General features: G+C 42.3%; 1 protein-coding gene and 1 long non-coding RNA gene across 25 annotated transcripts in view; one reads left to right on the forward strand and one right to left on the reverse strand.

Annotated features, from left to right (window-relative positions):
- Nucleotides 1–26499, reverse strand: part of ARHGEF3 (Rho guanine nucleotide exchange factor 3) — a 347163-nt gene that overhangs the window by 33570 nt on the left and 287094 nt on the right. For 17 of the 22 annotated variants that reach the window (XM_074032546.1, XM_045386029.3, XM_074032549.1 and 14 more), the window contains one exon: nucleotides 19434–19541. In XM_074032546.1, coding sequence (XP_073888647.1) covers nucleotides 19434–19541 — 108 coding nt within the window. Of the gene's footprint in view, nucleotides 1–19433; nucleotides 19542–20727; nucleotides 21528–26499 lie in introns of those variants that run through there. The other 5 variants (XM_065540806.1, XM_065540805.1, XM_065540810.1 and 2 more) reach the window with 4 other exon arrangements.
- LOC123571817 (uncharacterized) overlaps nucleotides 7973–26499 on the forward strand; it is a 29358-nt gene continuing 10831 nt past the window's right edge. For all 3 annotated transcript variants that reach the window (XR_010585150.2, XR_006696062.3, XR_012431285.1), the window contains exons 1-2: nucleotides 7973–8072; nucleotides 16999–17119. This is a non-coding gene — a long non-coding RNA (uncharacterized lncRNA). The remainder of the gene's footprint in view (nucleotides 8073–16998; nucleotides 17120–26499) is intronic.

Raw genomic sequence — 26499 nt, forward strand, 5'->3', positions numbered from 1 at the left:
GCTTTGTGTATTTGTGCTGATACTTCTAAAAGGCAGGAATTCCTTAAGTGGAATTCCTTGGTCTAAGAAGTATGAACATTTTAATGTTTGAGATGTACCACTAAGTTGACCTCCAAATAGGCTATTCAACTTTATATTCCTCAGATAGGTACGTATCTCTCATAGATTGGTCACATTCTCATAACAAGGTATTATTATCAATCTGATAGGTTAAAACAACTACACCTTAATTTCAGTTTTGTGTTTCGAAGGTAAGATTGAGCATATTTTAATTAATTTATTTAAAAATTTCCCAGAGAGTTAGAGATTGTCTTCTGCTGCGGCATGGGAAAAAGGAGAGCAGTAAGCTGTACTAGGTGAGCTCTACCATTACGGAATTCTTGCTTTGCGTTTCCCTAGTGATTGCTGGACTCGGGGTACTATGGGGGATATCACAGAGGGTCTTTTATATGCTTTGCCTACACTTAGCACTTCTGATATATTCTCTCTGATTCTCATAACCACCCTGCAAGTTGGGGGTTTATTCCCATTCTACTGAGGAGGAAACTGAGGTTGAGGGAGGCTAAGATTCAAAACCAGATCTGTTTGGTTCCAACAGAGCCTGAGCTCTTTCTACTATGGGGACTGCATCTACTGTTTGCATGCAAGACATGCATTTTGGGGAGGTTTCAGTGAGATGGGATCCAGCTCCTGCCTTCTAGGAATATAAATCTAGTTAAGGAGTGAGAGAGGATGCATTTGCTCAGCTTTAGGAATAACGGCTGATCTCTGACTAATCAAACTTCAAATTTACACCTTTAATTAGGCTGGATTAAAAGAAACATTTTTTCTTACACCACTCAGAAGGGGACTGGATGTTGAAAGAAGAATCCCAAGGGAGGAATAAAGAATGCCAACCATTTTTCCAGGTGAGGTTACTCACACCTATAAGTCTAGCACTTTGGCAGGCTAGATGGGAGGATTACCTGAGGCTAGGAGTTTGATACCAGCCTGGGCAATGTAGCAAGACCCTGTCTACAAAAAAGGATAATCATACAATAATACCAAACCAGTGTGTGGGCAGCAGCTGGGCTGGGCTGGGGACAGCACCTGGGTGATGGGTGGGTGTTCACAACAGCACTGACTACATACCATGAGCTACCCCGAATCCATCATCAGTACCACTGGGAGAAACTATATTGAGAGAACTTGAGTTGAGGGAGGAACAGGCAACTACTACTAGAAAAAAAAAAAATCTCTAAAGAGGATGCCTCTTTAGAGAGAAGAACAGCCATATCCCTACCAGCATTCCTGCCACTGTCCATCTACACACCTTTGCCCTTCTCTATTTTTCTCTATATTCAATATGTGCTATATTTATAGGTTTGTTTATTTCATGTCTATTTCCTTCCAATAGAAGGTAAACTCCTTGAAGGCAGGCATATCTACCTGCTGATGGATTCATCAGCAACTGACATAGTAAGACCTCAACAACTTTTGCTTAATTATTAAATGTTATGCTTGCTATGTGCTGGGCACTGTGAGGAGAGCTCTAGAGGGAAGGATTCTGCCCCCTTTACAGATGAGGAAACTTGAGGCTCAAGAAGGTGAAACTTTGCTGAAGGTCGCACAGCAATGAATGGTGCTTTATTAGTTAAAACCCAGCGGTAAGGTGACTGTCAGAATGACAATTCAAGTCTAGTCTATTTCAGGCCAACCCCTCTGCCCCAATACTTAACCAATATCCTACCCTAATTGCCCTAGGATAAGATTCATAGTGTGGTGGGGTACACATGCCCAAATAAATGAATTGTAGGTTACTTCTTGGCCTGTAGAAAGTTTGAAAGTTCTTAACCTGGCCACCACATTTTGGACTACAGATTCTTTATTGTGGGAGGCTCTCCTGTGCATTGTAGGATATTTAGCATCATCTTTGGCCTCTAACCACCAGATGCCAGCAGCACAGCCAGCCCAGTTATGACAACCAAAACATCTCCAGACACTGCCAAATGTTCCTGGGGTTAGAAACACTGGTCCACGGTTAACTAGGAGAGGCCCACCTGAAAGTGAGGGACCTGGCCTTGGGCAGGACCACATAAAAACAGAAGCACATACATATATCTCCCTGGGTGTGGGGATGCTGGGAATGGAGTGAAAAATATTCCAGGACAAGCAAGAGTTTCCATGAGGGAATCTGGCCTAGCAAATGAGTCAAAAACTGAAATCTCATAATTGCTGGCAGCTAAAACAACAATGACCATAACAGAGATAATGCAGATTGAGGAAATGGTGCTCATGTTTATGCCTGAGCTGGATATGTGGAAAAGATGCTGTAAATGCAAAAGAGACTGTCAGGGGCTGGGGGAGGGGGGTGGCAGGTGCACTTTACACGTGTCAGAGGAAATGTAAACCCAGCAGGTAGGCATGATGGGACAGATCTGATTTGTTAATGCCGCCTGTTCAGCGGGGTCCTCCCTCGCCCTGTTCCAAAAACCGTTTTCCACAGCCACAGATAACATGCTCCAATAAAGTATTCAAGCCAAGGAAATTCTCCACACTTACCATCCTAACCATATTGCTATTTTGTAGCAGATGTTTTATTACCAAGGATTGGAGGTTGGGGTGGGACTGTAAGAGGAAAACACTTTCCTATGTTGCCACTGCGGTGGGTTAAACCAAAGTGTACAGCAATAATGGCCAGGACAGGAAAATGTTATCCAACAGCATCCTGGAGGAGTCTCCTATGAGGCTTCATTACAGAAATTAATGATAAGTGAGAAGTAACACTTCCCAGCTGTGTGGTCTCTGTCACATTTGACCCTCATGCTAATCCTAGGAGAGGCATTGGGCAGGTTCTTGTATTTTTCCCCTTTTAACAGATGAGAAATTTGAGTAGCAGAGTGGTAAGTGATTGGCACAAGTATTGGAATAGGAACTGAGTGCAACTGTTTGACTCCAAAACATGGATTTGGGTGAAGAACATAGGCTTTGGAGTAAAACAGGCATGGCTTCAAGTTCACTCAATGGCTGAGAGACCTTTCATCTTTCTGGGTCTCAGTTTCCTCATCTCTAAAAGGTGCATAATAATAAGTACCTCACAAAGTTTTAGTGAGGATTGGATAAGATAAAGTACACGAGAGGCTTGGGCAAGTCCCTGGCACTCGGTCAGCAGGAATGGTAGTTACCTATCATTGTCATACCACAGACCGCACTGCCACTATTAGTGCTTGTTTATACATGCATTCATTCATTAGCAAACAGCAAACACATCTCTCTGAACTACCTGGACCAAATGGCTCCTAGGGGGACTTCCATTAGGATAACTCCTAGGGAAAGAAAAGCCCTCAGCAGGACACTGTTGTTTATAAAAGATCTGGAAACAGCCTAAAATGTTCTACAATAGGGATTAAACAAATTACACTGCAACAATAAAAGGAAACCTTAAACAGTTGTTAAGAAACATTCTTTTTGAGAAAAGCTTAATGATAAGGAGAGAACCTCACATGTAGAGTTAAGTGAGAGAAGATCCAATTTGAAATACAACAAAACGTTAACAGGGGTTACACCCCTGGATGATGGGACTATGGATAATTTTTGTTTTCTTTTTAAAATTTTATTTATTTTTAATTTTTTGATTTTTTTTTTTTGGTAGAGACAGGGTCTTACTATATTGCCCGGGCTAGTCTTGAACCCCTGGCCTCAAGCAATCCTCTTGTTTCAGCTTCTCAAAGTGATGGAATTACAGGTGTGAGCCACTGCACCTGGCTGATTTTTATTTTCATCTTTTAATTCTCTAGATTTATTTTCCAGACTTTCTTTAATGAAGAAATATTAACTAAGAAGAAACACAGTCAGCTGACGAATGTGAAAGACAATGAACACTGAGTTAGAAATGGCACAATAAACATAAAACCACATATTTAGAATCTGATTCAGATTGATGCCCATTAAAACCATGGTAAAAGGGCACCCAATTAATTCATAATCAATAAATGTCAAACCTCAAAAACACAGTACAACAAGAAAACCTTCTGTAGCTTGGAGATATTCTGAGTAGAATGAATGAAAAGCTGAAGAAAATATTTGGCTTAGGTGTGCTATGCAATTTGCATAGCACAAGTCCAAAATTAGGAAGGCTTCCAGAGGCTTGGGGCAGTAGCCCAATCATCTTCATTGGGCACCATAAAATGGCTTTTGCATGAGAATGTTAATGACAAAATATTCCACAAGCTGAAACGGAAATGATGACTCTCCCTGCCATAGAAGGTGAACAGCAGTGAGGTGGGATGCTCCAACTCAAAAGTCTGATGACTATTTTTAAATCCTGGCAAACTTCAGGCTTTATAATGATGAAACTTTGACTTTTTGTGGTAAGCCTACGGCAGGAGAGGCACTCAGAATCCCAGTTCTGGCCCTTACCAGCTGTGTGACCTTGGGCACAATTTTAAACCTTCAGATCTCTCCCTGTAAGTGATGATGAATCCTATCTTGCAGAGTTTTAGAGATGATATGAGGCCATGAACATAAGGTACTTTGTGCAGAACCTGGTTCATCATAGATACTACACTAATGAGTGTTATTACTAAATAAAAAATGACAAGCTTTAAATTACAACAGTCAACAACTTTTTTTTTTTGGAGACAGAGTTTTGTTTTGTTGCCCAGGCTGGAATGAAGTGGTATGATCTCAGCTCACTGCAGCCTCCGCCTCCCGGGTTTGAGCAATTCTCGTGATCTCAGCCTCCTGAGTAGCTGGGATTACAGGCGCCTGCCACCAAGCCTGGCCGATTTTTTGTATTTTAGTAGAGACAGGGTTTCACCATCTTGCCCAGGCTGGTCTTGAACTCCTGAGCTCAGACAATCCACCTGTCTCGGCCTCCCAAAGTGCTAGGATTACAGGCATGAGCCACCGCACCTGGCCCAATATCAACTATTTGCAGTGGCTTCCAGGAACAATAAAGAACAGTAATATTCTACTACTCCAGGAATAGTAAAGAACAGCAGAGAATCAGGAGTTCCTTTTGAGATAGACTACAGATTAACTTGTCAGCTATACTCTCCAAGCTTGTCCAACTCGCCTTATTTTGTTGTTCTGTTTGTTTTATTTTAGGCTTTTAGCAGCCTGAAGCCATGGTTTTTAGTTTCTGTTTCTAGTGATAAGCGGAAAAGAGGGATAAGGAAGGGGCTTTACTGGCCCAACCAGAAAGAGAAACTAAGAACCCATGACTGTATTCTCTCCCTTGGATACCCAACACAAGACTGTCTGGTTTCTGGTTGCTTTCCCTAACACACATGTGCCATCCACCCCCAAGCTCATCTCCATGTCAGCCAAATAAGCTAGTTATAGAAAATATGTGGCCTTGGACCAAGGGACAAAGTTTGAGGTGCTCGGAGAAGGAAATCATGGTTGTCAGACATGGAAATCAGCACATATGCTTGGGTAATTTCTTACTTATTTATTACTACTTCTATCTAGATGGCATCAGTCATCCCATATTCCCTTCTCAAGCCTGAAATGCTATCTCCCTTTCATCCTTATCATCTGTGAGCCATTCCAGGTCCAACCCAAATCCCTCCACCCTTGCTAGGCAGCCTTCCTTGACAACCCCTCAGGCCATTGCTAAACTCTCTGTAGTGTATTTTATCATAGAAGATTTTCTAATCTTATTCATTTTTATCTGGTTGCAAAGGTAATACATAATTATTAAAAAATTCAAGTACAACAGAAATATATAATGAAAAAAATCAATAGTTCTATCTCATTTATTTATTTTCTATTCACTTGTAATTCTTACATATTGGGGAAAAAAGGAGAACACAAAATAAACAAAAGAACTGCAAAAGTATCTTATAATTGTATTCCCAAGAGACAACAGAAAAAAAAAAAAAAAAAGAATTTGACGTTCCTGTTTTTTTTCCTATCCATATACTAATATGGGTGTATATTATTAATTGGGACAGTGGTTTTGAACTTTCCCCCAATTTTCTTCCCCTACTTGCTAATATACCTTAGACAACTTTTACCAAGTAGAACTTTTACAATTCTCTAGAGCAGGACTACCTTTCTCTATTGACTGTCTCCCCATTAAGTCAAGTAAGAATAAATAACACAGTGGATCCAAAGAACATTAATGGAGACCACTAATTTATCATATATTCATGCTGCATCTGGGTTGAATAAAATAATTCCCTGATCTAAGGGCCAGAGGATGGAGCAATGAGAGGCTGTGGTTGCCAGAAACCCTTCTTTGCCATAGCAATACTTCCTGGAGGAGCTACAACTGGGGGAGGGGACACATATTCTATTATGAAGTAGCCCAGCTGCAGGAGATGGGCAGGGCCCCATCACTAGGCTGGCAGCCACTGCCAGGCCCTGGAGAGAGCTTAGGAGCAGCAATGGCTGCCTTTTCTAGTCATAACAGTGATAATAATAGCAAGTACTAATTTTTGAGCACATCCTAAGTAATGTGTAGTATTAGGCACCGTGGATACGGAGATAAGACACCACCTTGGCTTGCATGGAAAACCCAAGGGGCCCCTGGGAAGAGCTATTTTGAAGGATATCACAGCAAAGAGAAAAACTGTGGCAAAAGAGATGGAGAAATGTTAAGAAGTCTAGATTTAGATGTGAAAACAGAGAAGCAGGTCTGTCCAAAACTGACACACATCAATAACAGAAGCCTTGCTGTATCAATGGCCTTTAGTATTCACACCCTTTGACCAGAATTCCATTTCTAGGAGTATAATCAAAGGAAAGAAAGAAGAACAGACATGCACATGATCAAGATGTTGAAAGCACTGTTATCTATAATGATCAAAAAACAGAAACAAATGTTCAACAACAGGAGAGTGATTAAATAACTGTACATTCTTTTGATGAAATGCTATATGAGTCCATTAAGAATCAGGTCTGTATCCAGGTGTGGTAGCTCATGCCTATAATCCCAGCACTTTGGGAGGCCACGGTGGTAGGACTGCTTGAGGCCAGGAGTTTGAGATGAGCCTGGGCAACATAGTGAGATTTTTGTCTCTATTAAAAAAAAAAAAATCAAGTCTTTGAAAACTACAAATGACATGAAAAATACTCTTCCATTGTAGAGTTATTTTATACCGTTAAGACCAAAGGGAGTAAAAAAATAGCATATACAGTGTGATAGTGATTTTGTTTTAAAAAATGCACATGCAAGTATAGTAAAAGGTAAAATTGCCTGAGTATGTACCAAAATATTAATGGAAGTTTTTTGGTGATGGGAAGTAGGATTACAAGTGACTTTTACTCTCTTTTATGTGCTTCACTATATTTTTCAATATTTATTTATTTACTTATTTTGAAATAGGGTCTCACTCTGCTGCCCAGGCTGGAGTGCAGTGGCATGATCTCGGCTCACTGCAACCTCCACCTCCTGGGTTCAAGTGATCCTCATGCCTCAGCCTCCCAAGTAGCTGGGACAACAGGTATGCGCCACTACGCCCAGCTAATTTTTGCATTTTTTGGTAGAGACAGGGTTTCACCATGTTGGCCAGGCTGGTCTCAAACTCCTGACCTCGAGTGATCCGCCTGCCTCTGCTTCTCAAAGTGCTGGGATTACAGGCGTGAGCCACCACGCCCAGCCCCAGCCTCAATATATATATATTTTTTTGAGACAGAGTCTCACTCTGTCACCCAGGCTGGAGTACAGTGGCACAATCTCTGCTCACTGTGACCTCTGCCTCCCGGGTTCAAGCAATTCTATCTGCCTCAGCCTCCAAAGTAGCCGGGATTACAGGTGCGTGCCACCACGCCTGGCTAATTTTTTGTATTTTTAGTAGAGATGGGGTTTCGCCATGTTGGCCAGGCTGGTCTGGAACTCCTGACCTCTGGTGATCCACCCGCCTCGGCCTCCCAAAGTGCTGGGATTACAGGTGTGAACCACTGCACCCGGCCTCAATATTTAAATGATGTTATATAATCAGAAAAGAAAGCACAATAGAAGGTAATTTAAAAAAAAAAAAAGGAGGGGGGCGGAGCAAGATGGCCGAATAGGAACAGCTCCAGTCTCCAACTCCCAGCGCGGGTGACACAGAAGACCAGTGATTTCTGCATTTTCAACTGAGGTACTGGGTTCATCTCACTGGGGAGTGCCGGACGATCGGTGCTGGTCAGCTGCCGCAGCCCGACCAGCGAGAGCTGAAGCAGGGCGAGGCATTGCCTCACCTGGGAAGCGCAAGGGGGAAGGGAATCCCTTTTCCTAGCCAGGGGAACTGAGACACACAACACCTGGAAAATTGGGTAACTCCCACCCCAATACTGCGCTTTAAGCAAACAGGCACACCAGGAGATCATATCCCACACCTGGCCGGGAGGGTCCCACACCCATGGAGCCTCCCTCATTGCTAGCACAGCAGTCTGTGATCTACCGGCAAGGCAGCAGCGAGGCTGGGGGAGGGGCGCCCGCCATTGCTGAGGCTTAAGTAGGTAAACAAAGCTGCTGGGAAGCTCGAGCTGGGTGGAGCTCACAGCAGCTCAAGGAAACCTGCCTGTCTCTGTAGACTCCACCTCTGGGGACAGGGCAATAACAAACACAGCCGAAACCTCTGCAGACGCAAACGACTCTGTCTGACAGCTTTGAAGAGAGCAGTGGATCTCCCAACACGGAGGTTGAGATCTGAGAAGGGACAGACTCCCTGCTCAAGTGGGTCCCTGACCCCTGAGTAGCTTAACTGGGAGACATCCCCCACTAGGGGCAGTCTGACACCCCACACCTCACAGGGTGGAGTACACCCCTGAGAGGAAGCTTCCAAAGCAAGAATCAGACAGGTACACTCGCTGTTCAGAAATATTCTATCTTCTGCAGCCTCTGCTGCTGATACCCAGGCAAACAGGATCTGGAGTGGACCTCAAGCAATCTCCAACAGACCTACAGCTGAGGGTCCTGACTGTTAGAAGGAAAACTATCAAACAGGAAGGACACCTACACCAAAACCCCATCAGTACATCACCATCATCAAAGACCAGAGGCAGATAAAACCACAAAGATGGGGAAAAAGCAGGGCAGAAAAGCTGGAAATTCAAAAAATAAGAGCGCATCTCCCCCGGCAAAGGAGCGCAGCTCATCGCCAGCAACGGATCAAAGCTGGACGGAGAATGACTTTGACGAGATGAGAGAAGAAGGCTTCAGTCCATCAAATTTCTCAGAGCTAAAGGAGGAATTACGTACCCAGCGCAAAGAAACTAAAAATCTTGAAAAAAAAGTGGAAGAATTGATGGCTAGAGTAATTAATGCAGAGAAGGTCATAAACGAAAGAGATGAAAACCATGACACGAGAAATACGTGACAAATGCACAAGCTTCAGTAACCGACTCGATCAACTGGAAGAAAGAGTATCAGCGATTGAGGATCAAATGAATGAAATGAAGCGAGAAGAGAAACCAAAAGAAAAAAGAAGAAAAAGAAATGAACAAAGCCTGCAAGAAGTATGGGATTATGTAAAAAGACCAAATCTACGTCTGATTGGGGTGCCCGAAAGTGAGGGGGAAAATGGAACCAAGTTGGAAAACACTCTTCAGGATATCATCCAGGAGAACTTCCCCAACCTAGTACGGCAGGCCAACATTCAAATCCAGGAAATACAGAGAACGCCACAAAGATACTCCTCGAGAAGAGCAACTGCAAGACACATAATTGCCAGATTCACCAAAGTTGAAACGAAGGAAAAAATCTTAAGGGCAGCCAGAGAGAAAGGTCGGGTTACCCACAAAGGGAAGCCCATCAGACTAACAGCAGATCTCTCGGCAGAAACTCTCCAAGCCAGAAGAGAGTGGGGGCCAATATTCAACATTCTTAAGGAAAAGAATTTTAAACCCAGAATTTCATATCCAGCCAAACTAAGTTTCATAAGTGAAGGAGAAATAAAATCCTTTACAGATAAGCAAATGCTTAGAGATTTTGTCACCACTAGACCTGCCTTACAAGAGACCCTGAAGGAAGCACTAAACATGGAAAGGAACAACCGGTACCAGCCATTGCAAAAACATGCCAAAATGTAAAGACCATCGAGGCTAGGAAGAAACTGCATCAACTAACGAGCAAAATAACCAGTTAATATCATAATGGCAAGATCAAGTTCACACATAACAATCTTAACCTTAAATGTAAATGGACTAAATGCTCCAATTAAAAGACACAGACTGGCAAACTGGATAAAGAGTCAAGACCCATCAGTCTGCCGTATTCAGGAGACCCATCTCACATGCAGAGACATACATAAGCTCAAAATAAAGGGATGGAGGAAGATTTACCAAGCAAATGGAGAACAAAAAAAAGCAGGGGTTGCAATACTAGTCTCTGATATAACAGACTTTAAACCATCAAAGATCAAAAGAGACAAAGAAGGCCATTACATAATGGTTAAGGGATCAATTCAACAGGAAGAGCTAACTATCCTAAATATATATGCACCCAATACAGGAGCACCCAGATTCATAAAGCAAGTCCTTAGAGACTTACAAAGAGACTTAGACTCCCATACAATAATAATGGGAGACTTCAACACTCCACTGTCAACATTAGACAGATCAACGAGACAGAAAGTTAACAAGGATATCCAGGAATTGAACTCATCTCTGCAGCAAGCAGACCTAATAGACATCTATAGAACTCTCCACCCCAAATCAACAGAATATACATTCTTCTCAGCACTACATCGTACTTACTCCAAAATCGACCACGTAATTGGAAGTAAAGCACTCCTCAGCAAATGTACAAGAACAGAAATTATAACAAACTGTCTCTCAGACCACGGTGCAATCAAACTAGAACTCAGGACTAAGAAACTCAATCAAAACCGCTCAACTACATGGAAACTGAACAACCTGCTCCTGAATGACTACTGGGTACATAACGAAATGAAGGCAGAAATAAAGATGTTCTTTGAAACCAATGAGAACAAAGATACAACATACCAGAATCTCTGGGACACATTTAAAGCAGTGTGTAGAGGGAAATTTATAGCACTAAATGCCCACAAGAGAAAGCATGAAAGATCTAAAATTGACACTCTAACATCGCAATTAAAAGAACTAGAGAAGCAAGAGCAAACACATTCGAAAGCTAGCAGAAGGCTAGAAATAACTAAGATCAGAGCAGAACTGAAGGAGATAGAGACACAAAAAACTCTCCAAAAAATCAATGAATCCAGGAGTTGGTTTTTTGAAAAGATCAACAAAATTGACAGACCACTAGCAAGACTAATAAAGAAGAAAAGAGAGAAGAATCAAATCGACGCAATTAAAAATGATAAAGGGGATATCACCACCGACCCCACAGAAATACAAACTACCATCAGAGAATACTATAAACACCTCTACACAAATAAACTGGAAAATCTAGAAGAAATGGATAATTTCCTGGACACTTACACTCTTCCAAGACTAAACCAGGAAGAAGTTGAATCCCTGAATAGACCAATAGCAGGCTCTGAAATTGAGGCAATAATTAATAGCCTACCAACCAAAAAAAGTCCACGACCAGATGGATTCACAGCTGAATTCTACCAGAGATACAAGGAAGAGTTGGTACCATTCCTTCTGAAACTATTCCAATCAATAGAAAAAGAGGGAATCCTCCCTAACTCATTTTATGAGGCCAACATCATCCTGATACCAAAGCCTGGCAGAGACACAACAAAAAAAGAGAATTTTAGACCAATATCCCTGATGAACATCGATGCAAAAATCCTCAATAAAATACTGGCAAACCGGATTCAGCAACACATCAAAAAGCTTATCCACCGTGATCAAGTGGGCTTCATCCCTGGGATGCAAGGCTGGTTCAACATTCGGAAATCAATAAATATAATCCAGCATATAAACAGAACCAAAGACAAGAACCACATGATTATCTCAATAGATGCAGAAAAGGCTTTTGACAAAATTCAACAGCCCTTCATGCTAAAAACGCTCAATAAATTCGGTATTGATGGAACGTACCTCAAAATAATAAGAGCTATTTATGACAAACCCACAGCCAATATCATACTGAATGGGCAAAAACTGGAAAAATTCCCTTTGAAAACTGGCACAAGACAGGGATGCCCTCTCTCACCACTCCTATTCAACATAGTGTTGGAAGTTCTGGCTAGGGCAATTAGGCAAGAGAAAGAAATCAAGGGTATTCAGTTAGGAAAAGAAGAAGTCAAACTGTCCCTGTTTGCAGATGACATGATTGTATATTTAGAAAACCCCATTGTCTCAGCCCAAAATCTCCTTAAGCTGATAAGCAACTTCAGCAAAGTCTCAGGATACAAAATTAATGTGCAAAAATCACAAGCATTCTTATACACCAGTAACAGACAAACAGAGAGCCAAATCAGGAATGAACTTCCATTCACAATTGCTTCAAAGAGAATAAAATACCTAGGAATCCAACTTACAAGGGATGTAAAGGATCTCTTCAAGGAGAACTACAAACCACTGCTCAGTGAAATAAAAGAGGACACAAACAAATGGAAGAACATACCATGCTCATGGATAGGAAGAATCAATATCGTGAAAATGGCCATACTGCCCAAGGTAATTTATAGATTCAATGCCATCCCCATCAAGCTACCAATGAGTTTCTTCACAGAATTGGAAAAAACTGCTTTAAAGTTCATATGGAACCAAAAAAGAGCCCGCATCTCCAAGACAATCCTAAGTCAAAAGAACAAAGCTGGAGGCATCACGCTACCTGACTTCAAACTATACTACAAGGCTACAGTAACCAAAACAGCATGGTACTGGTACCAAAACAGAGATAGAGACCAATGGAACAGAACAGAGTCCTCAGAAATAATACCACACATCTACAGCCATCTGATCTTTGACAAACCTGAGAGAAACAAGAAATGGGGAAAGGATTCCCTATTTAATAAATGGTGCTGGGAAAATTGGCTAGCCATAAGTAGAAAGCTGAAACTGGATCCTTTCCTTACTCCTTATACGAAAATTAATTCAAGATGGATTAGAGACTTAAATGTTAGACCTAATACCATAAAAATCCTAGAGGAAAACATAGGTAGTACCATTCAGAACATAGGCATGGGCAAAGACTTCATGTCTAAAACACCAAAAGCAATGGCAGCAAAAGCCAAAATTGACAAATGGGATCTCATTAAACTAAAGAGCTTCTGCACAGCAAAAGAAACTACCATCAGAGTGAACAGGCAACCTACAGAATGGGAGAAAATTTTTGCAATCTACTCATCTGACAAAGGGCTAATATCCAGAACCTACAAAGAACTCAAACAAATTTACAAGAAAAAAACAACCCCATCAAAAAGTGGGCAAAGGATATGAACAGACATTTCTCAAAAGAAGACATTCATACAGCCAACAGACACATGAAAAAATGCTCATCATCACTGGCCATCAGAGAAATGCAAATCAAAACCACAATGAGATACCATCTCACACCAGTTAGAATGGCGATCATTAAAAAGTCAGGAAACAACAGGTGCTGGAGAGGATGTGGAGAAATAGGAACACTTTTACACTGTTGGTGGGATTGTAAACTAGTTCAACCATTATGGAAAACAGTATGGCGATTCCTCAAGGATCTAGAACTAGATGTACCATATGACCCAGCCATCCCATTACTGGGTATATACCCAAAGGATTATAAATTATGCTGCTATAAAGACACATGAACACGTATGTTTATTGCAGCACTATTCACAATAGCAAAGACTTGGAATCAACCCAAATGTCCATCAGTGACAGATTGGATTAAGAAAATGTGGCACATATACACCATGGAATACTATGCAGCCATCAAAAAGGATGAGTTTGTGTCCTTTGTAGGGACGTGGATGCAGCTGGAAACCATCATTCTTAGCAAACTATCACAAGAACAGAAAACCAAACACCGCATGTTCTCACTCATAGGTGGGAACTGAACAATGAGATCACTTGGACTCAGGAAGGGGAACATCACACACAGGGGCCTATCATGGGGAGGGGGGAGGGGGGAGGGATTGCATTGGGAGTTATACCTGATGTAAATGACGAGTTGATGGGTGCAGCACACCAACATGGCACAAGTATACATATGTAACAAACCTGCACGTTATGCACATGTACCCTACAACTTAAAGTATAATAATAATAAATAAATTTAAAAAAATAAAATAAAAAAATAAAAAAAATAAAAAAAAGGACAAATGCATTAAAAAAACATTCAACATAGAGTTATTTAATATAAAAATATTCACAGCCTAAATATGTGTTAATATGACACTGGTTATGTAAAATAATACATTGGAATAATATATACTCAGTCCATAATATTTTCCAAAAATAACTGTGACATAATACTCCCCCTAAGCTAGACAAAAACTCCTTGCCCAGCCAAATAACAAAGGGAGGAGGAAAACAGATGGAACAAAACACACTAAGCAAAAAAAAAAAAAAAAAAAGATGACAAAATCCAGGCAAAAAGCGTTAAAGGAAATAAACAGGAATATTTAATCCTAATAAAAGGTGCAACTCCCCCAGGAGGCTGTAATGGTGACAAATATGAACATTTGTGCACTTAACTGCATAGCTTGGAAATGTGTGAGGCTGAGACTGACAGAGATGCAAGAGAAACTGATCATCCACAGTCACTGTGGGAGGCTTTAACCTAAAAGTGAGCAGATCACCCAGACAGAGATAAGGCTGAATAGACTGCAAGGAACCCAAAACTAGGCTCAGAGTGTGTGAGCTCTGTACCTATGCCTAGAATAGTGCTAGAGGGAAACTGGTAAACTATTAATGGATTGTTTTGGTGTTGGAAGACAATACGTGTTCTTTTTCTCTTTCTCCTTTTCTGCATTTTTCCATAATGAACATTCACTTTTATAATGGAAAAGGAAAAAGTACAAGTCCAAAGAGAATGAGGGCCTACATCACAACATCATGAACACAGCATTCCATAGCATGTGCTGAACTCAGCTCAAATGAGTCCAGCAGCCGTGCACAGCTGTGGATAGGGAGAGGCAGGGCTCAGGGAGCGACTGGCCAAAGGCGAGCTCGCCTTCCTCACTCCACACCAGAGGAGCGCATGAGGGCCCCTTTCAGAGCTGGGCCAGATCTTCCTCTCGGGCAGGCCAGGGTGGGGGGATTTATAGGCTCAGAGGGATCCAGACATCTGTGCTTGAGTCTACCGGCAGCACTAACCTTCCTGGTGAGAAGCAGACAGAGCGCCATGCAGTCAGGCTGTCCCTCCCCAATGTCCACAAATGCTGCCTTTGTGTTGGGGCGCAAGCCCCCAGCCCATATGGGCAGAGGACACAAGAGAGAACAAATCCTGCAGTGTCTTGCTGAACTGTGGCTGCAAGGACCAGTCACATGTGTGACTGGGCTTTTAACATTTTTGGAAGTGGCTGCCAGCCCAGAGCTCTCCTGATATCCTCCCGGGCTAACTTGTGGTCTCCTGAGGAACCAGAGGAAGGACTGCTAAGTGTTGCAGCATTGATTAAAGCACCGTGTTTGGGCTTAAGTCATCTCTTCTATAATTAAAAGAATCCAACCTGAGAGACATAATTGAATATCCAAAGGGATATATATGTCTCTAAGGTGTCAGAAGCTAGGGAAAAGGAATACTGCAACAGAGAACCAAGCTGCTCAATTACAGCTTTGAATCATTTTTGGAATAGAAAAGGCATAAATAATACACACATATGGGTAATGGATAGCTGCTGAGAGGTTTGGGGCAGCTGATACACTCTTTGTTCTCTGTTTCTCCCTTATTGGAAAGGGAACCAAGACTTAGACAAAATCAGAGAGGATGTGAAGTAAGCCCACTGAGCAGCGCTATGGGGCCAGCTCTTCCCCTCATCCTTACTACTCCCAGACCACATTAAATTAGCATCCAGCCAGGTGCAGTGGCTCACGTCTGTAATCCCAGCACTTTGGGAGACCGAGGCGGGCGGATCACCTGAGGTCAGGAGTTTGAGACCAGCCTGTCGAACATGGTGAAACCGTCTCTACTAAAAATACAAAAATTAGCCAGGTGTGATGGTGGGCACCTGTAATCCCAGCTACTCGGGAGGCTGAGGCAGGAGAATCACTTGAACCCAGGAGGTGCAGGTGGAGGTGAGCCGAGAGCACGCCACTGCACTCCAGCCTGGGTGACAGAGCAAGACTCTGTCTTGAAAAAAATAAAATATAATATAAAATAAAATAAAATAAATAAAATGAAATAAAATAAAACATAAATTAGCACCCTCTCTCAGTCTCACTGGTGAGGGAAACTATTATTGAGATGCTACAGCTGGAAATAATGCCACAGAAGTTGCACTGTGTGCACCAAGGTGAGTTACAAGAAGACATGTGGGGACAAGGTGGCATTCTCCATGCTTTCCAGATCATTCTGCAAACATGGCTGCTAACTCTGCATACAACTTGAGGGGTGTATTTCCATTCACTGACTGCCCCCCTCCCCACCCAAGGACACACTCAAACATAAGCACATTGCTCAATTCTCTCCGTATCTATGTACATTACCATTATGAATAACTCTTCTGTTTCTGCTGGGTTGTATATGGCCAAGATATAAAGCTTAGAGTGAGCTATTTATCATGATATTTGAAAAAATTAAATTAAAAAAAATATTTTGCACTTTGGGAGGCTGAGGCAGGTGGATCACTTTAGGTCCAGAGTTTGAGACCAGCCTGGTCAACATGGAGAAACCCCATCTCTACTAAAAATACAAAAAATTAGCCAGACTTGGTGGCAGGTGACTGTAATCCCAGCTACTTGAGAGGCTGAGGCAGGAGAATTGCTTGAACCTGGGAGGTGGAGGTTGCAGTGAGCTGAGATCGTACCATTGCACTCTAGCCCGGGCAACAAGGGTGAAAGTCCATCTCAAAAAAAAGAAAAAAAATATTTTGCCAAAAAAATCTTTGAGGTTTTAAAAACCAATTTCCACATGTCAGATCCTCCCTTGGGTTTGGCTTTCTCATCCTTGCTTGGCCTCAGTCTGCTGGATTTCAGACATGGCTTGATTTCTTTCTGTTCTAGTTCTCTAGGTCAATGCAAATTTCTGAGGTGAGCAAATGTTTCCTGCACTGTTCTCTGTGAAGGAAGCCCAGAAACAGAAGAAAGAAATTTTGCCTGAGAAGCCAAAAGAAAGATTTTGAAGGTAGGATAACAGATCTTACAGCAGCCAGGGCCGGGCTGTAGTGGGAGGCACAGATTGTGCTCTTCCTAGGCCCAGGAGCACAAACACAAAAAGCCTACCAACAAGGCAATGACAGAGAGTAAAGGGCCAGCTGTTAGAAGGGCAATTGAGAGAGGTGGGGACATTTGTAGGTGATGGTTGGCAGGCTGCCTAGGTCTAGCTCATTACTGCCATGTGGGAACACAGCACTGCTGCAAACCTACCAAAAGGCAATTCTATTATATCTGGAACACAGCAATATGAGGGCAGGAAGAAGAGCCTAATGCCTGATGAGGGCTCACTCAACACTTATTGAATGAATGAGGGCCTTCATGCACAGAGGGTGGACTGTCCTGGGAGCAATAACGGGAAGAGATGGCTGGTAATCTGGAGGTCTCACAATCAAGAGAGGAAATAATTGCAGAGTGAACTTGAGCCACAGCCATGAGATGGAGAGGAAAGGGTGAAATGCAGTAGACATTCTAAAGAATTTTCAAAAAGCAGTGCTCAGCGAAAGACCAGATGTGCAGGACTAGGGTGGTGATGAATCTTCCAGGGGATGCCTGCGATGAACTTGTCTAGAGGGCTGAAGGACTGGTCACAAGGGAGAAAAGGTAAACACATTCTTCACTAGTTTCAAAGCCCTTCATCTTGCTCTCCCAGACGACCTTATTTTCTCTTTCCTCCGTTCTCCCACAAAAGGGATCAGGGGATTAACCAGGGATCCAGAGGCCCAAGTGCTGAGAGAAACAGACCCAAACCTATAGCTAATTAGGTGATGAGGTATTCATTCAGGCGAAACTGCAACGGAGTTAACAGAGGAACGGGCAGGGCAGGGGAAAAGCAATGGAGAGGAAGGGCATCTATGGGAAAGTAGAAAGAACCACTTGGGCTATATGTGGAGTCATGACATATTGGCAGTATGGTAGGCAGGCAAGGACTGAAAGGGCTGAGGGAGAACCTCAAACAGTTCTCAAGTCATGGATTTTCACAGCATGAGGCATGCCTTGGGTTCTGGTCCCCAGTTTTCTTAAAGACTGAGAGCAGAGATAAAAAAAATATTGCCAAGCAAAAGTATTCAACGACAAATACATGGCAGACTCAAGACAGCTGCTCAGCTAAACCAGGTGAGCCTTTTCATGGCATATTTTTTGTGGGCTTCAATCTAAAGGAAAATTTGTATAATTATCAAATTGGGTCTAAGGCCTTGGATAAATCTCAACGTTCACTTTAAAAGATACACTTCATCAACAGTTTAAGAATAACTATAACTACTTGTTAACCAAAAAACTATTATAGTAGCTAATATTTACTACTTAGTCAACTAATTCAAAGATTAATGATTGCTAACTAAGGACCAAGGCGTTATGCTAGGCCCTTTAAATGCACTGTCTTGTAAATCTTTACAAGGATTCCATGATGGTTTGGTGGCATCATGGCAAATTTACCCATAAGGAATAGAAGACCTATCTGTAGGACAAAGTATGGAAAAAAAATTTTTTAACAAAAAATAAAAGCAAGACCTAGAGATGTTAAGTCACCTGCCCAAGGTGAGCCAAGGTTAGAACCCAAGGTACTTCCACTCAGAGGTCCTTAGGTCCTCGTTCTAAGCCAAGGGTCAGCAAACATTTTATGTGAAGGGCCAGATGGTAGATATTTTTGGCTTTGTGGGCAATATGGTCTCTGTCACAACTACTCAATTATGCCATAGTACAAAGCAGCCATGGACAATAAACAGATGGGCATGGCTATGTTCCAACAAAACTTTATTTATGGATACTGAAATTTGAATTTCATGTAGTTTTCACGTGTCACGAAACAGCACCATTCTTTTGATTTTCCCCCAAGAATTTTAAAAAGTAAAAATCAGGCTTAGCTTGTGAGTCATAAAAAAACAGGTGGTGAACTGGATTTTCTCCACCCAATGCAGTTTGCCGACCCTGGTCGAAGCCACTAGGCTCTGTTGCCCTCCAGTTAACATCATGTGCTGGTTTCCTCAGAAGGCCCATAGATATTTTAGGAAAAAATCGCGTGAGAGTATGTCTGGATGGGGCACATAACTCTGAAATACAATTGTGGGGAAAGGCCCAACTGCAATAGCTCTGGCTCTGCATGACCCTTGTCTGCAACTTGAAAACATCTTTCTTCCTCCAAGTCCCCTCACTTGCACTCTTCTATTGAAATAAGCATTGATTCAGGTCACTCTGAAACCAGGGGAAATTCTAGGTAGAATGGGGATGTTTCCTCCCATTCACCATGATTTTCTGCAACCATAGGCCCCGTGTGCCCTTCTTACCTGCAGGGTTTGACTGAAGCGCTTTAATGGCGTGGCCTTCACAGGCGGGATGAGGTTTGCTAGTGACGTAACTCTGGAAAGGGGTTTGACCCGTTTATTACTAGGCTCCTATAGAGTTAAAAAAAAAAAAAAAAAAAAGTAAAATGTCAAGGTCAATTGCAAAGACAACATAACCACCATACAACTGTGTTCCGCTCCACAAGGTGCTGGCTGTACACTGATCTATGGAATACAAAGTGTCACGTCTCACTCCGGCTGTATGGAGATGACCTGGCTTAAGAGGCAGGGAAGGACAAATGGCAGGCAGGGGATGTCAACAGAGGCATCATCTGGGAAGACAGAAAAGGGGCAGGGATCTGCTCCTTATCCCTCACCCCCCAGTATCTGCCAGCTTTTAATTCAGAAGCTTCCGCTTAGTAGAACCAGTCTCCCCACCCCTTCTGTAGAGAAAAGCAGCCTCTGATTTCTCACCCAATTACCTTGTCTTTTGTTGCTTCTGGTTTCATCTTTTTAAAAACCTTTTCTTCACCTTGCCTAAAGCCACTCTTATGCAATGGCTTTCCTAAAGCACCAAGATGGTTTTCTTAGTTCATTAAATTTAAAAAAATTTTTTTAAAAAGAAGTTCTATGGGCTCTTAAGAAAGCATCTTTGTATCTACAGTATATTTGAAATGCACATGTTAATATTTATAAATTATAACCAGACAGCAAAAGAAAATGTATAGAGAAAAAGCCCTACTATGGACATCAGTTTCTATACTACATACAGCCACAAGTGTTGAAAATCACCTCCACATAAAACATTATTTGCAAATCTGCAAGTTACTTCAAACCAGGCTGATAGGTGGGAGGGAGCCTACCCATTCCAAGGACTTTGCAGACAAGAATTACATAAATAAAAACAACAGGCTGGCCGGGCGCAGTGGCTCATGCCTGTAATCCTAGCACTTTGCGAGGGCGAGGCGGGTGGATCACAAGGTCAGGAGTTCAAAACCAGCCTGGCCAAGATGGTGAAACTCCGTCTCTACTAAAAATACAAAAATTAGCTGGGCGTAGTGGCGGGTGCCTGTAATCCCAGCTACTCGGAAGACTGAGGCAGAGAATTGCTTGAACCTGGGAGGCAGAGGTTGCAGTGAGCCGAGATTGTGCCATTGCACTCCAGCCTGGTTGACAGAGAGAGACTCTGTGTCAAAAAAAACAAAAAACAAACAAACAACAACAACAACAAAACAAGCTATGAGGAAGAGAATGATGCTGGACACAACATTTTTACAAAGACAAAGAGAAGAGTTACCCTTGTCCTCCTAAGCTCCATCTGACCTGTAGTAGATGCTAGACAGCACGTGAAGATACCAAATTTTGACGAACAAAGCCAAAGTAGCCAATTGTGGTGGCAAACCTCAGTCATTTCCAGAGGGAGCCTCTAGGTATTCATCTTTCCTTTTCAGCCATTGCTTTCAAAGTTTCGAGGGTTAAGGCAGAACTTCAGATTCTCCAGGACATCTCTGCATCCCCGTTCTGAACAGAGTAGGTGCCTGGAAAAACCTTTCGTGAATTTGGAATCCTGCTGAGACACTCTCATGTCATTTTATGTCCCTGCCAGTCTCAGAAACCAAAAGCCTTCTTTGAAATAGACTATCTCCAAGCTTTCCGGCATTTACATATAAAAATTTAAAAACTTAAAAAAAATATTCAATATAATCCCACAGTGTGGCCCAGAATGATTTCACGATTTCTCAAAGCAGTCAAATACTTTTCCAAGACAGAGCATGCAACCAGGCTGCTGGGTACCTCTCCGGCTTCTTAGCGTGCTAAGCTGAACAGACAGCAGAAAACTCTCAGAACACTAGGAAGGCTCAGTTCCAAAATGCAGAGGACGAATCTCCCAAGATGAGAGCCATTGCGTGACAATGATTTAAGAGCTGAAGGGAAAGATCTGACAGCTCTTCTGCTTCAGGTGACAATGCCCTTCAGGATGCTCCCTGGGCAGTGCCAGGCTCTTGAGCATTTGTGCCCAGAGGAGGGTTTAAAACATTTTTTTACGTCAGAGCTGCACCACTGGCGTACTGAATACACACATACACACACACGCATGCGCACGTATACACACACACACACACACACACACACACACACACCGCCTCTTAAGCATCCCCTGAATTTGTCGAAATGGCTCCTGCTGTGGGCTGAAAATGCCAGGTTGGTAGCACAAACTGCATTACAGCAAGTGAGGTGACAAGGATTCCCTGAGGGAGCAGGACCTGGTCTCAGAGAATCCTGCCCACTGACTCTGAGTCTTTCTGTCTCTCTCTCTCTCTTTTTTATGGTTAAAGCTGCTGGGTCAGATTTTTATATTAGAATGGGGAGGTTGAAAGGCAAACGCCAACTGGGTTCTCTTGTTTTAAAAAGGGGCCAGAAAGCACTGCACGCTAGGCAGGATGGGGGATGATCCAGCTGTGTTCCACTTGCTGTATCATCTTTTCTAAGGTTCTGCTGACTTTGCTGTCCGTTTTGCATGACCCAGTCAGACAGGCGTTTTCTGCACAACTATAAGATGTAGGTTCAACACAAATGCAAGCCTCTCTGCAGGTTGAGTGCAGTGCTGCTACGTGAGATTGTAATTAAAACTGATTTCCTAAGGCATTGCCGATTTGGATGTAAACATCAGGCTGCTCTTTGGCAATCTGACATTCCCAAGTAATGAACAATTGAACCAGAAGCCGTTGCTGTGTGATTTAGTGCTACGATCCAGCAATGTAAGCAGGTGCAATTTCAAAACCAGAACACTTACAGGTTATTGGATCTATGGGGGAGGCTTTATGCCTAACCCATATGAGTAAAGTATGAATTATGGTGTTCTCCTTGAGGGCTTCTGTGAGAATAGAAGATTTAAAAAATTCCTGGCCTCATTTGATTTTTCTTTTCCATTTACTCAATATGTCTCCAGCTACATTTTACTGCTGTCTAAAGAGAGCCCTCAGGGAAAATATTTCCAGATTCTTGTTAAATAGCTCTACTGAGAACTAGCAAATGCAATTGCAGGGATGCTTTCAGGCTTTATAGAGAGATAACAGAACATAACCTGCAGGGACGCTTCCTAGTCCAACAACTCAGCTGCCAGACCAAGCGGGGCAAGGTCAGTGCTAAACCCAGGAACCAAGTGTCCTGTTTCAAGTGCAGACACCACCCCCCACCACGTGATTTTAAGACAGGGCAGGAGGGTATCTCACTAAAGTTTAAAAAAAAAAGAAAAGAAGAAAAGACATTGAGCATTCTGTATGGACAGTATTTTGTGAATAACAGTTTTGTTTCATCTGTTCCAGGACTTACAACTCTTTTGTTTCTCTTGTCTTATTGCACTGGCTAGAATCACGGGTATATTGTTGATTACAAGCCAAGACAGTGGGTATACTAGTTTAATTCTTGGTTCTAAAGTAATTATTAATGAGATTTCATCATTAAATATTTGCTGAGAGCATGGGAGAGGCACCCTTTATCACACAGAGAAAGTTCCTTTCTGTACCAACTTTGCTGTAAATGTTTATCATGAATTGGCAGTGGCTTTTATCAAATGTTTGTTCTTCATTTAGTCAGAGGACAAGGAAAGAAAAAAAAAGGAAGGGAAGAAAAGAAGGGAGGGGTGGGAAGAAGGAAAGGAGATAATAAGGAAAGGAGAGAATAAAGAAAGGCATACAGGTTATATTTTTTCATAAATAAACTGATTTGACAATTTAAAATATCTTGTGTTTAATTACGAACAAAGGAGAATAAAACACTCTATGCAATTTTATTCTTAGTATGATATTTTTATTAAATGAATTTTGATATTCCTTCTCTAGGGGATACAATGATTTTTATCCTCTCCTCATTCTTCCCCTCAACAGGTAAAAGCCAAAGCAGACTGTCTGCAATGTAAGAAAATGCCTATGGCATCAATATAATCTAGCATACTTTTTTATTCCTCCAAAAATAGTTCCATTGAAACAGACATGGCATACAGGAACTCCCCACTCATTTTCCCTGCGCTTTCTTTTTGCAGCCAGAGTGGGGTGGGGAATAGGAGGAATATCATCCATCTCATGTCTGCAGCTGCCCTGAGACTCTACCCCTAATGAGCCTCAAACACCATCCAGCAGAGTCTGGAAATGCAGTCACTGGCATAAGGACTCAGGCTGCTGTACTGCAGGGCAGTGTGGCTCTCAGCTGCTTTACATCTGGTCAGGAGCAACGAAGAGGTGAGAATCGATTGTGCTAGCAGATACTCTTGCCCATGAGTTGATGGAGCCAAATAAAAAAATCTTTCAAATGTTTGGAAATGCCAGGAATGCCTTTTCAGGGTTCTATCTGTATGCCGGGTGTGTGTGAAAACTGTACTCCCAAGGGTCACGTTTAATCTACCCAGGAACCTTCTAGGTGGCTTTCATCGTCCTCGTGTTAAATAGGAAGTTACAATCTTACAGTGACTGATAAACTCTAGCATAAACAAATAATAATAATGAACTAATACTGGTAGCAGGAACTCAGCTCAGTGCTTTACATATAGTTGCAAATTTAATCCTATTAACAACCTTACAACTACTATTACGATCCCTATTTTAAAGATGGAGAAACTAAGGCATGTAGTAGAGCAATTTTCTTAAAACCATTCCGCTAAAACAAGGTGACCAGGATGTAAACCCAGGCAGGCTGACTCCAGAGCCCATGCCCTACACCAGGGCCTGGCTAACTTTTTCTGTAAGGGGCTACCCAGCCTCTGTCATGACAGCTCATCTCTGCTTTCAGACACAAACAATCTGTAAATAAATAAGTGTGGCTATATAATATTAAACATTTATTTATGAACACTAAAATTCAAATTTCATAGTTTTCATGTCACAAAATATTCTTTGAGACACGGTCTTGCTCTGTCACTCAGGCTAGTGTGTAGTGGCACGATCACGACTCACAGCAGCCTCAACCTCCCGGGCTCAAGCAGATCTTCCCACCTCAGCCTCTGAAGAAACTGGGACTACAGGTGCTCACTACCATGCCTGGCTAAATTTTAAAAAATTTTTTAGAGAAGGGGTCTTGCCATGTTTCTCAGACTGGTCTCAAACTCTTGGGGTCAAGTAATTCTTCCGCCTCAGCTTCCCAAAGTGCTGGGGATTACAGGGGTGAGCCACTATGCCCTGCTTACAAAATATTATCCTTTTGATATTTTTCAATCATTGTAACATGTAGACACTATTCTTAGCTTAAGGCCCATAGGAAGTCAGCTGTATTCGATCTTCAGGCCATAGTTTGCTGACCAGTCCTGGTCAGAGGCCCTCAGCCTCAGCTTTTCTACTGTAACATACCCAAAGACAACACTGCCAGGCACTGCACCTCCCACAGGCACGCCTAGACATCGTCAGGCTCCAGTAGATAGCAAAGCTTGATTTGCATATTCTCCCTGCAGCTGGACATGCAGGGTCCTCCCCTGAGAAACAGGGGAAACATTTGACTTACTTTTTATGTGAGTAAACCCTATTTTATTGCATTTTATTCTCTTAACTTTCTAAACACAATGCCAACTTTCCTTGACCATTTAAAAATATATATGAACAAAGTACATAAAAAGTGATATGATGCCTGGGATCTACTTCAAAATAACAACAGTGGAGAAAGAGGATGGAGAAAGAGGAAAACAGGACTGGTCACAGGTTGGTAGCTGTCAAAGCTAGATGTCGGGCACAAGTACGTGACAAAATAAATGTCAAACGGTACATGTATTTGGTACATGCCTGTCTACGGTACATGTCAAAATTAAAAGTTTTTTTAAATTTTTTTTTTAATGGACATAAAATTGTTTTGCAAGTGTGCCAACGAATGCTGAACCGGAGTAGACAGGTGCTGTCTGTGATTTTTTTTTTACCTCAGTTATTAGGGAGGGCCTAGTGAGAAAGGATACTAAAGAGACAGACATCATCCAGAATAGAAGAAACCTATTTTTGTGTGTTGTAAAAAAGTTCCCACTACTGAATTTCAATAACTTCTAAATAACACACACTGGAATAGGGAAAGCTCCATGTGTTGGGAAAGAGAACACTGGGAAAGCTACTTCACAGCATTTAAAGACAGCAACCCCAAGGAGAGCCATGGGCCAAGTCGCCACACCCCCTGAAGTCTTTTATTGTATTGACTGGCTTAATTCACTCTCATTAAGAAACCCTGGCCAGGCGAGGTGACTCATACCTGTAATCCCAGCACTTTGGGAGGCCAAGAGGGGCGAATCATGAGGTCAGGAGTTCGAGACCAGCCTGACCAACATGGTGAAACCCCGTCTCTACTAAAATTACAAAAGGTGGCGGGCGCCTGTAATCCCAGCTACTCAGGAGGCTGAGGCAGGAGAATCACTTGAACCCAGGAGTCAGAGGTTGCAGTGAGCTGAGATCGTGCCATTGCACTCTAGCCTGTGTGACACAGCAAGGCTCCATCTCAAAAAAAAAAGGAAACCCATTAATGGGTTCCCAATCACTGAACTCCATGACATAAAACAATCCAGGGGAGGTCAACTCTAATTTATTTTAGAAACACACAGAAAAATAAGGTCCCTTCAAGATCAGTTTGTCCATGGACAGGAGTCCTTCATGTTCCTGCTGTATATATTTTAACTTGTGAGCGTGTTTTGTTTTCCTGTGAATGCCTGGCAAATTCATGTTTTTCTCGCAATTGATACAATAACATCATCTACTAACGAGGCTAAAACCTCCCATTTTTGCCAGATCCTCACTCCCCTTCTGCCTCTTACCGATCAAACAAATGTAAAGCTCATTACCCTACAATTGCCTTGACTTTACCACCCCGATTCCTCAGGGCCAAAGGGTGGTTCACATCATTTTACAGTTCATTCCCAAGATTCTCACCCTTCAAGACTTCTAGGCTACTACAAATATTCTTGTGTTCTAATTTTCTCTGATACCTCCTATTGCGAAGGCCTTCCCCACCCTTTCAGGGTCTCTGTTTGTTTACCCAGTGGACAATTCTTTAATTCCTGCTTCTGCCTCTTCCCAGCTATAAGCTTTACTTCAAATGGCCCCACTCCACC

Source organism: Macaca fascicularis, chromosome 2 (assembly GCF_037993035.2).
Source record: "Macaca fascicularis isolate 582-1 chromosome 2, T2T-MFA8v1.1".
NCBI lineage: Eukaryota > Metazoa > Chordata > Mammalia > Primates > Cercopithecidae > Macaca > Macaca fascicularis.